The sequence below is a fragment of the Theropithecus gelada genome, chromosome 16 (assembly GCF_003255815.1).
Source record: "Theropithecus gelada isolate Dixy chromosome 16, Tgel_1.0, whole genome shotgun sequence".
NCBI classification, from domain to species: Eukaryota; Metazoa; Chordata; class Mammalia; order Primates; family Cercopithecidae; genus Theropithecus; species Theropithecus gelada.
The window spans coordinates 34,387,608-34,398,696 of record NC_037684.1 but is presented as its reverse complement, the minus strand read 5'-3'; the positions used below and the strand labels follow the sequence as shown (position 1 = coordinate 34,398,696).

Below are 11,089 nucleotides of genomic sequence, written 5' to 3'. Positions count from 1 at the left end.
TTTTTTTTTTTTTTTTTTTTTTTTGTATTTTTAGTAGAGATAGAGTTTTGCCATGTTGGCCAGGCTGGTTTCAAACTCCTGACCTCAGGTGATCCTCCCACCTTGGCCTCCCAAAGTGCTGGGATTACAGGTGTGAGCCACCACACCTGGCCAAATGAGGAATTTAAGATCTAAAGAAGGTAAATGGTATGCCCATGGCTACACAGCTAAGGAACATAGTTGAGATAAGAATTAATAAACACATATTTGATAGTACCTAGTACTAGCCACTGTTTTAGACACTGCAGATCGGCAGTGAACAAAATAGATGTAATCCCTACTGTCATAGAACTTACTTTCTAGTTGAGGAAAACAGAAAATAAGACAGGAATACCATGTACAGTTAAGTCTCTGATGATAGTAGACCAGGACACTTCACCAGAGAGCCATTGCAGTACTGTTGTGTATTGGATGACTAAAATTGTGCTCAGATTGCCTAGCTAAACTTGATGGTTTTTACCTTTGTTTTTAGCTTTAGTATCCTAATGGAAAATGTTTAGGAGAATGTTTAATAGGAAATGCTTTGGTATTTATAATAATTTAAAACTCAGTAGCATGTAGAAGTCGGTAAATCCGTGAACGAGAATCTTTCATAATTCAGAGAAGAAGTAAATATCTTACTCCAGATCACTGTCCTTACTGTTTCTTCTCATTTGTGGTATCTGGTAGTATAGCAGGATTGACGGACAGCCCAACCTGTAATATTTACCGTTATACCCCAGCACATAGAAGAAGACCAGACTTTTAGAAGGGACTCAGCAAATATTTGGTGAATGAGTAATTGAGCACTCAGAAGCTGTCTCTGCACTTGTAGGGCAAGCATTTTGTACTGGTGATAGGAAAGCATGAATTGTAGAGTCACAGACCCAGGTTTGACTCCTGGTGTTCTCATTTACTGTGACTCTGAGCCTTGTTGCGTAGCCTCTTTCTGTATCTCAGCTTCCTCACTAGTAAAACGGAGTCATAGTTTCTGCTTCCAAGAGTGTTTGTGAATATTATATAACTGCCTGTAGCATTTGAATTAAATACTAAGATACTTTATTCTTTGTTAGAAATAGTAAATGTGGTACTCTTGAATTACTTTAGGTGGCACTCTGACATTTAAATTAGATATTTTTTATCCACATGAAATAAATTTTAAACTTGAGTTTTGTAGTCATTTTGTAAACACTGATCGTAAGTGCTAATTCCGTTTTCTTCATTGGCTATGAGTGTGCTTGAGTAGCAGGTTGGAGAGGAGTATTTCTGCATTTGAAAAACACTGGTGATGATCTAAGAAACCATTATATTATGAAGTGATTTTTCTCCCCTTAACTCTTTTCTATATAGCTTGTCTTTAGCTTCAATGAAAAGCTTTTTGGCTTACTGGTGAAGGATATTGAAGCCATGGATCCTAGCATCCTGAAGGGAGAGCCTGCAACAGGGAAAAGGCAGAAGGTAGGTTTTATTTCTGATCATCTTTACTAGATCGTCCTATAATGTAATTTGTGCAGATTGATTATAATTTTCCTATCTGTTGCTTAGTGATTTTTTTCATATTGTGTACCCTTTTGAGATAGTAGGGGGAAAATTGCTTTCATAGCCAGCATTGTTATTAAAATATAACTTAAAATGTACTTATTTGCAGACCTAATAGTAATGTAAAATGTAGACATATATGTACATATAATTTGCATGAATGCAGATATTTATTGTAAATAGTAAGAAACGCGTTATTGGAAAGATACAGGCATGGAAATGAGGCATATAAGAATTGTAGAAGAAAGTTATGAGTAAAGTAAAAGTAGCTCAGATGACAGTCTGGAAGGTTTGCTTTGCCCAGAGAGACCTCATTTCCCCCTCACTTTTGGCCTTGCTTTGAGAAGTCCGAAAGTTTACTATTAGACTCCTAATTATTGTGTTTCTATACAGATTGAAGTAGGATTGGTTGTTGGAAACAGTCAAGTTGCATTTGAAAAAGCAGAAAATTCATCGCTTAATCTTATTGGTAAGATTTACAGTTTTTAGAATATTTGAAATGAAGTGGGCCTGTTTCTATATGTAACTCAACTACAGTGATTTCCAAATGGGGAAAGGAAGGAGGAGCATCTGTCTTGAGAGAGTTTATCACAGAAGCATGGGATATTTCCTGTAGGTCAGGTTTGCTGATGAAAAAGTTTAAAACATTCATCTGGATCAGCTTTGTCCAATAGAAACAGAATGTGAGCCACATGGGTAATTTTTAATTTCCTAGAAATAGCACTAAAATAAGAAACAAATTAATTTTTTAACTTTTAATTTTGAGATAATTTTAGGCTTACAGAAAATTTGCAGAAATAGCTTAGAGAATTTCTTTTTTTTTTTTTTTTTTTTTTTGAGACGGAGTCTCACTGTGTCTCCCAGGCTGGAGTGCAGTGGCGTGAGCTCCGCCTGCCAGGTTCATGCCATTCTCCCGCCTCAGCCTCCCAAGTAGCTGGGACTACAGGCGCCCGCCACCGTGCCCGGCTAATTTTTTGTATTTTTAGTAGTGACGGGGTTTCACCATGTTAGCCAGGATAGTCTCGATCTCCTGACCTCGTGATCCACCCGCCTCGGCCTCCCAAAGTGCTGGGATTACAGGCTTGAGCCACCGCGCCCGGCTGCTTAGAGAATTTCTGTATGCCCTTTACCAGCTTATACCCTGATGTTAATGTCTTATTTGACATTATCAAAAATACAGTGGTAAGAAATGAATATGGTTTCATTTCCGCTAACTAAATTACAGATTTTATTGAGATTTCACCAGTTTTTCCATTGTGTCCTTTTCTGTTCCAAGATCCAATTTAGGATCCCATATTGCATTTAGTTGTTCTGTGTTTGGAGTTTTCTTCAGTCACTGACAGTTCCTCAGACTTTGTCTTTTATGACTTTGAGAACTGGTCAGTTATTTTGTAGAACACCCCTCACTTGGTTTTGTGTTAAATGAGATAGCATCATCATTTCTTTTAGTGATTCAGTGATGAATGTGCAGGTCAAGTCTTCCCAGCAGATTCATGGTTCAGTCCTACTCTTGTACTGTAGCCCAGCTTTTGTCATATTAAAACAATGCAGCTTGTTCTCTGAGAATAGTAACTCACCAGAATAAAGTGCCATTAACTGGGCAGTAATTCTTATTTTTGGTTGATTTAACTATGTTGATATCTACCCCACTAGAGAGGAGAGGGTTTTCATTGGTTACACACCATCATGTCTAGGGTCACTTAAGAGTCTTCGAGTGTGTGGCCTTTATTTCCTGGTCTGCACATTACCATTCCCCCTTACTGTTTTTTGTTAATATAAAATATTTTATTTATAAAATATGGTTAGGCACTCGAAAACAATTTACACGCTCTAAAGTTTGGTTCTGTTTTCATAGTTTTGTAATTTGCTTTTTTGTAGTTTTGTAATTTGCTTATTTTGTTTCAAACATCTTAAATATACATCTATAACATGATTTTTAATGCCTGTATGTCATTTTATGTAGGATGTATTTTCCTATTATTTATCTAGTACATTTATGAAGTGATTTCTTTGTATTTTATTTTTGTGTACCTTTTATTAAGCTATCCCAAGGAAGCTGCATAACTTTGATACAAAATAGGTATTTCTAAATAATCCGTGGGAAAAAATTGTGTAATGGGCATGCAGTAAATTTTGCCCACAAGAGGGCAGTAGAGTGTAAGAAAAAATATTTTTGATCACTTTCCAAAGGAAATATTAAGACCTCAAATCTCTAACCATAGAATTATCATCTAGTACAAACTTTTTAAAAGTGTTACTTTATTTTTAATTGACAAATAATAATTGTATATATTTATAGGGTACAATTTAATGTTTTAATACATGTAATCATTGTAGAATGATCAAATCAGGCTAATTAACATATCACCTCAAATATTTAGCATTTCTTAGGATAAACTTTAATGTGACATTTTCTTCCCTGGTTTTATAAAAACTATATTATTACTTTACTTTTTGTTTATAATAGAGCATACTAAGGTACTTAATTTATTCTTTGTTTGAAATAGTAAATGTGGTTCTCTTAAGTTACTTTAGGTGGCACTCTGACATTTAAGTTAGATAATTTTTGTCCTGTGAGAGAATTTTTAAACATGAGTTTTGTAATCACTGAAGTCTTTAGGATGATTTCAGACTTTTGTGTGCAAGTGAAGAGAAAGCAAAGAAGACATCAAATTTGTTTAGTGCATCTCGTTAGGCTGAGGGACTATATGCGCAATTACCTGCATGAGCATAATCTGGATAAATATATGTATTTTAAAATACACTTGAGTTAGGAGACTTCAGCGACTGCAGAATTTCAGTTGCATTTCTGCCAGCTAGTGTTGTCTTCATCAGATATGCACATGGTGTTTCTTCTGATCAACCAAGTTAGTTAATTTGGTTAGATTGAAGGTTAATAAAACCAAGTTTTGAGGACTGATAGAAATAGACTACAGCATAAGTTTAGCTAGTCATTTTGACAGCGTGTTACCATATATGGAGATCAGACAAAGTAGATAGCCCAGCAAAACTTACCCTTCTGTCTGTAAAATCAGCTAAGATTATATTGTTCATTTTTGTATATGTAATGGTAGCTTTTCTTTACTCATTTAGGATGTTCAGGGAGTTCTGTCTTTTTAAACTTAGTGATAAAGTCCTTGTTTCACATTATATAATATTCGTTTGACATAGGCAAAGCTAAAACCAAGGAAAATCGCCAATCAATTATCAATCCTGACTGGAACTTTGAAAAGATGGGAATAGGAGGTCTAGACAAGGAATTTTCCGATATTTTCCGACGAGCATTTGCTTCCCGAGTATTTCCTCCAGAGATTGTGGAGCAGATGGGTAAGTTTAAAAAGGAAAATGTTATAAAGTCTTGTATTATTAAAAAAATTAATGCAATGAAGAATCTCTTTTCAATAGTTTTGAAATTATTTTTCAGACCCATTAAAGTATTTTTGTCTTTTTCTTTAAAAATGAACAGATAAATTTTCTGAAAAACTTTTGTAATACTAAAACTTCTAAAATTACATTTTAATTTTATGGGGAAATCATTGAAGTAAGACTTGTGGTGGCTCCATTTTGTTATTTATTTATAGAAGAATGCTTTTCTATGGGGCATATTTAGAAATTTCCCGACAGTAGTAATACTAGTAGTGACTCCATTTTGTTTATTTATTTCTGTAAGAATGTTTTTCTATAGGGCATGTTTAGAAAGTTCACCTGACTCTAAAGATCACTATGGGTCAGATTTACCCTGCTGAATAATAATGATCTATTAGACTGTGTGCATTGTTCTAACATTAGCTGGCGTTCCTTTTTATTGTGCTGTCGCATTATCCAGTTAGTACATCTTCATACCTAATAAATGGATGCCTGGCATGTTTTTAAATTAAATAAGTTTGATCCAAAAAGACAAATGCAGGTTATACATTGGAGTTTCTATATTGCATACAAAGAAGTGCACTGTTCATTTATCACTTTCTTCTTGAAGATTGATTTAATTTATCTGTGTGAAGTGACTTTATTTGCCTAGTGGAAATGCTGTCATGAGTGTTTTCATATCCATATCATTTGTTGGATTGGAATGTGAGCAACAGAATATCTGAGAAAGGAATGTATAACATACCAGCTTCTGGCAGACTATTAGTGTAAAAATAGCATCCCAAAAAAAAAAAGTGGAATATGAATATATTACTTCCCTCATCCCCATCATTCTTTATCTTTAAATTGCTACTGGAAGATAAAAGTGCATTTATTATGGTGGGGATAAGAACTGCTTTCTAGGCACTAAGTGCTTGGATTGTATTAGCCTTCTATTGTTGGTAGCCTTTCTGCCTGGTCAGTCACTCTGATAAATTACAGGCACGGCACACACCTGTTCATTGGGTAAAGGTCGAGTTTGGAATTGGATTAAGAGAAAATGACAGAGACCCTCATCACCTGAGTTTTATACACCTTGAAATGGCAATAGCCTACTTTTTATCTCAAAGATACAAAGGCCACGTCCATTAAAAGCAGAATTTTAATTGGGAAAATATTTTAAAATGTGGTAGTTCACTATCTTGTTAATTTGTGTTTTTTCATCAAGACATGAAAATATTGTTAAGTGTATTTTGGGTAAAAGCAGGGATAAAGAGATGATTCCAAATGTTCTAAGTTATTCTTGTAGAATGTTTTTACTAGTTTTCAGAACTGAGATCTAGTGCAGAAAGAGTCTAATGATTCTGTTTCTTTGAACATTTATACTGTGTAGCCAACAAGTAGAAAAATAACTGCATTGGTAGTGAGCCATCTCTTTTAATTATAAATGTTTTCTCACCGTTTGGAAGCTAGTGAAGATACAGTTATTCAGATACTAGTTTGCTATTTGTGAATTATCTAGATCCTGCACTTGAAGCTACGCGCAACGTCAGTATGCGTTGGGTAGATAATGCGTAAAGGAATTGGACTCACGTTGGTCAGTTTGTGACCTTGCCAGCTGTTGGAGAGTTTTAAATTAGAACAGATTTGGAATTTATTAGTGAATTTCATCTGTTTCTGATATCTGTATTGAAATGAATTGAATTACAGTAGTGTGCTTTTTGTTGTTTTTGATGTGCTTTTTGACTAAGCACTATGGATTTGAATTTTGTGAGTGCCGCTGTCCAGAACCTTTTTTATGGATTTATTTTTCTAATATTTTTACACTAATCAGACAAAAAATGAGTTCTATCCTTTTAGAAAAGTAATTTTTTTTCTCTTTATGGCTTTTTGCCATCAGGAAGCATGTATTATCAATTTCATTGAAAAGACAAACTAGTATAAAGCTGCCCTGGCTTTTGAGCTGAATTGAAAAACTTATTTTCTTTATTCTGAATAAAGTTTCTGGGTATCTAAAAAAAAAAAAAAGTAAAGCTCCCTCTTTTTTTTTTTTTTTTTTTTAAATGGTTAAATGGCTGAGAAATAATTCTCTTGTAATGCATGTATCATTCCCTGTCTTCCAATAGAGGCTTCTATTTTCCTTTGAATTTTGGGGGAATTATATAGTAAAATCCTTTCTTGCACTCCAATTACAGTGTGGTTATAAGGCTCTCATTAGACTTTGGTAAAGGTACATAAATAAAAATGGTTACATTTTGACAGAATATAAACAAAATTATACAAATTCTTTTTATGCGTATTCTGTGTTTTTTTAACATATCAGATGGGAACAAATTGATTTTTTCCCCTTTTTGTTAACTAAATAGACAGATCTATATGGTTCGGAGATTCAACTGGACACTGAGTATGACTGGTTAAATCCGTTCTAATTTTTAAAAAAGATTAGGAAAGAATAATTTATGTAGGTTATGGGGCTTTTTTGTTTCAAGCAGAAAACTTTGCTTTTGGCTTAAGACCAATTATTGTCTTTCCATGGAGTCTAAAGTTATGTCTACTTTGTAAACAGGAATCTTCACTAATGGATTTTTTGACTATATATCAATTTTCAAATTTACAAAGTGATAAATTTAGAATGTTCTCTTCTGTCATTATGTTCATCAGACTGATAATTATGCTTCTAGATAACAGAGTTCTTTCTTTTTGTTTATAAAACTTCATGTTGCCTTTTCAAAATTGAAAATATAGTTTAGCTATGAGCAGAATGTTGCTGATGAGATATAGGAGGACTAAAGGACTTAACCAGAGGCACACAATTATGCAGTAAAATTAGGGAACTGATGAGGTAATATACATGAAAATAACTGTCATGGAGTTTCCAATCTGTTAGTTTCTCTCTTGAAAGTCTTTCAAATAGATAGTGTATACCTTTCTGCTTTTGTACTTTTGTTATATTTTTGTAGAATTAAAATCAAGGAAACCCTTAAAGTAGAAAGGAAGTCACATAAAGCTCTCTAGACTGAGGGATAAAGGAAAAGGGATTATTTAGGGGAATATCAATTTAGACTTTTGTTTTTGTTACTGTTTTAATCAGAGTAACTGTTGAGTTTCCCCCTTGTCTGAAGTAGTTGAGCTCACCCAAACCCAAGTGGGGCAGCCCTTCCTTGGAAGTATATGAGAGCAACCAGCAAAGAAAACTAAACCTATACTTTGCACTTAGTAAATACCAAATAGGTATTTAGTTAGAATGCCCTCCAACCCCCCACAAAACCGATTTTTAATTAAGAATTACCTTAAATCCATAACTTTATGGGCTAATAGAAGCCACATTTGAGTCCCAGGGTAGAGATGTGAACATCAAAGCTGGTATCTGGAAGTATGGGTGAATAAATTCAACAGCTGATTGCTGTCTTTCAGCATATTCAGGTGTTAACTGAATAGATACTAAATACTCGTGTTCGGACATTTACCACACTTATTCCCCTGTATGCAGTTTTGTGGACAGTGTTCAGGATAAATAAATGATTGATTACCTCAGTTCTCACTGTAGCTTTTTTGTTAGCAAAGATAGAGTTTCTGCAAAGAAACTTTATTTTTCAGCATCCCTGGCATGGGATTCTCTCTAAATTATAAATGTCAAAGCAAAAAAACACATCGTTTTCAGTGAACAGTGGAATGATTGTTAAAGAATTAGTCAGCGTCTCTTAATGTAATCCTGGGAATAGGTTCACATCTACCCAAGGAAAGACCTAGAAGGAAAAGGATGTAAAAAGGGAAGACCTCAGTCTCACACTGTCTTTCAGTGGATCTGTGGGGTGTAGATGTTCAGGCCACCTAGTGGGGAGGAAAGCCACTTGTTATGGTCTTGTGCCCCCATTCTTTGAAACTGACACTGTGTTCTTTTTGGTCTCCTTTCCCCAGTGTCTCCCTCTGTAAGCCCATTTTCAATAGTATTTTTAAGGTTTCTTTTGAAATTCAAGAGAAAAGCAACTCTTTTCTGATATCATAAGTGAAATTGCAGTTACTCTATGAAATAGAACTGCTGAGAAGATAAGGAACCTTTCGATCACACAGACATCTTTCACATGCTAAAAACAGTGCAAATAAAACATAGTAGAAGAAAGGGCACTAAGGTTTTGTGCATGCCATATTTGGGAGAGAGGGAGTTCTTGCTAAGATTAACATAAACACTGACACTCTTAAAATGCATTTTCACACCCCCACTCATGAGGAGAGATTGCATTTTAAATGGGGGTTAAGACATCTAGCCGAACTCCAGGGCTCTGTAAAAGGAACCCTAAGGCTAAAGAGCTTATCTGAAATTTGAAAAAAAGAAAAAAAAAAAAAATGAAGCTTTCTGACATTCATCTTTTTTTCTTGTATTAGTCATAACTTGCTTTTCAGCTATATTTTAGGTTTTGAATGCCAACCTGACATCTGTTCAAGTCTGCCTGTAATTTATTAGCAGAGGAAAAGACAGCAGTTGCTCACTAGTTAGAGATGCAAAATTTCTCCCTTCCTGTTCTCCACTAAGTATTTATAGATGATACCTGGATATGAGGAATGTAATAATTTACTAAAAACTTCAGGTCAGGAAATTTATAAAGATTTTTTTTTTAATTGGAAGAATAAAATGGCTTAAGACCATGTAATTTTCGAAATCTCTAGAGCAGGATTTAGAGACAAAGCATAGACCCTAAAAAATACTTTAGCTAACTTTCTATAAATTGTAGTTTTTTTAACCTTGAATTAATTTTTCCATTGGTTTTCAGTTTTTTAGTTAAATGTATATTTGAACAGTAGTTGTGCTTATATCTGAAAGTCAAACTATATGTAAATTCACCTGGCATTTGCATTTATAGGCAGACTTTCAGAAACAAATCTTTTGGAGAGGCAGTGCTGTCTACAGAGTTGCCAAGTGGATTAGATTTCCTGGCAACTACAGTTGAGTTACTTACAGATCAACAGTTGGGTCACTGCAAAGTTGAGGTCTGAGTGTTAACCTGAGTGCCCACCGGTAAGAAACTGGTTAGAGCCAATCTTAAAATGTTATAGCTCCAAATGTAGAGACATGTTTGTGTTAATAAAAAAAATATAAAAGCAAATGCATTCTAAAAATCTCTAAGGACACACATTACATTGAAAAAAATGTTTACGGCTGAATGTGGTGGCTCACACCTGTAATCCTAGCGCGTTGGGAGGCTGAGATGGGAGGATCACTTGAGCTCAGGAGTTCAAGACCAGTCTGGGCAGCATAGTGAGACCTTGTCTCATTTATTTTTTTTTTAATTTAAAAATTTAATTTAAAAGTTTTTTTAAAGTGTTTACTTCCGTGGAAGGGAAGCTATGATGGGGAATACAGGGAAAGTTTTGTTGTTTTACTCGATTTTACCTTTATGTCTGAATCTTTTATTATGATATTATATTTCTAATGTGTGGTTTTAAAAGCCAGCAAACAAAAGATAATATCACAGTATGTTTCTTGGGGTGGCTCTACTGTCAGCACGGAAAGTCAGCAGGAAGCAGGTACATCCTTCCCCCTTCATGAAGTTTTCTGTGGAGGAGGAGAGTGCAGGGTAAAAGGCCCGGATTCCAAGGGCTTTGCTGGCAGCCCCTTAGAGGGTAGGCAGAACACCTATCCTATTTGGTCAAGAAGAGAAAAACAGTTTCTCCATATATAACAAACTGCTTTCCCCCAGAATATTCTGCATTATAGTAATGGTGTAAGTAGTCTGCCCTTCAAACATGAGAACATTTGTATCCAGGCCTTTAGGCAGCCAAGGCAGCATTAAAGAAGAAAGAGTGGGAGCAGAGTGAGCTGAGGGAGAGCAGAGCTTCTGACATTTGAGGAACTGGGCGTGAATTTGTTTTCAGCCTTCAAAAACCATTCTCTTGAGGAATCCAATTCACGTGACCCCGGAAGTGAAATGGTTGGTGTTTTCTCCTGCTTTAGTCCCATACGTAGGTTGGTGATTATAATGAGGGTGTTGGCTAATACTAGCCAGACTCTGTTCTATGTGCTTTATTTATTACTGTGTTTATTAATCCTCACAACAGCCTTCAGAAGTAGACACTGTATTGTCTCCGTATTATAGAGCAGGAATCTGTGTCTCAAAAAGGTGAAGTAACGGGTCCAAGACACACAGCTAGTAAGTAGTAGAGTCAGATTTGAACCCAGGCAGTCGAGTCC

General features: G+C 35.1%; 1 protein-coding gene across 5 annotated transcripts in view; it reads left to right on the top strand.

The window, feature by feature from the left end:
* Window positions 1-11,089, top strand: part of NSF (N-ethylmaleimide sensitive factor, vesicle fusing ATPase) — a 162,274-nt gene that overhangs the window by 44,089 nt on the left and 107,096 nt on the right. For all 5 annotated transcript variants that reach the window (XM_025363255.1, XM_025363251.1, XM_025363252.1 and 2 more), the window contains 3 exons: window positions 1,369-1,476; window positions 1,951-2,026; window positions 4,729-4,884. In XM_025363255.1, coding sequence (XP_025219040.1) covers window positions 1,369-1,476; window positions 1,951-2,026; window positions 4,729-4,884 — 340 coding nt within the window. The remainder of the gene's footprint in view (window positions 1-1,368; window positions 1,477-1,950; window positions 2,027-4,728; window positions 4,885-11,089) is intronic.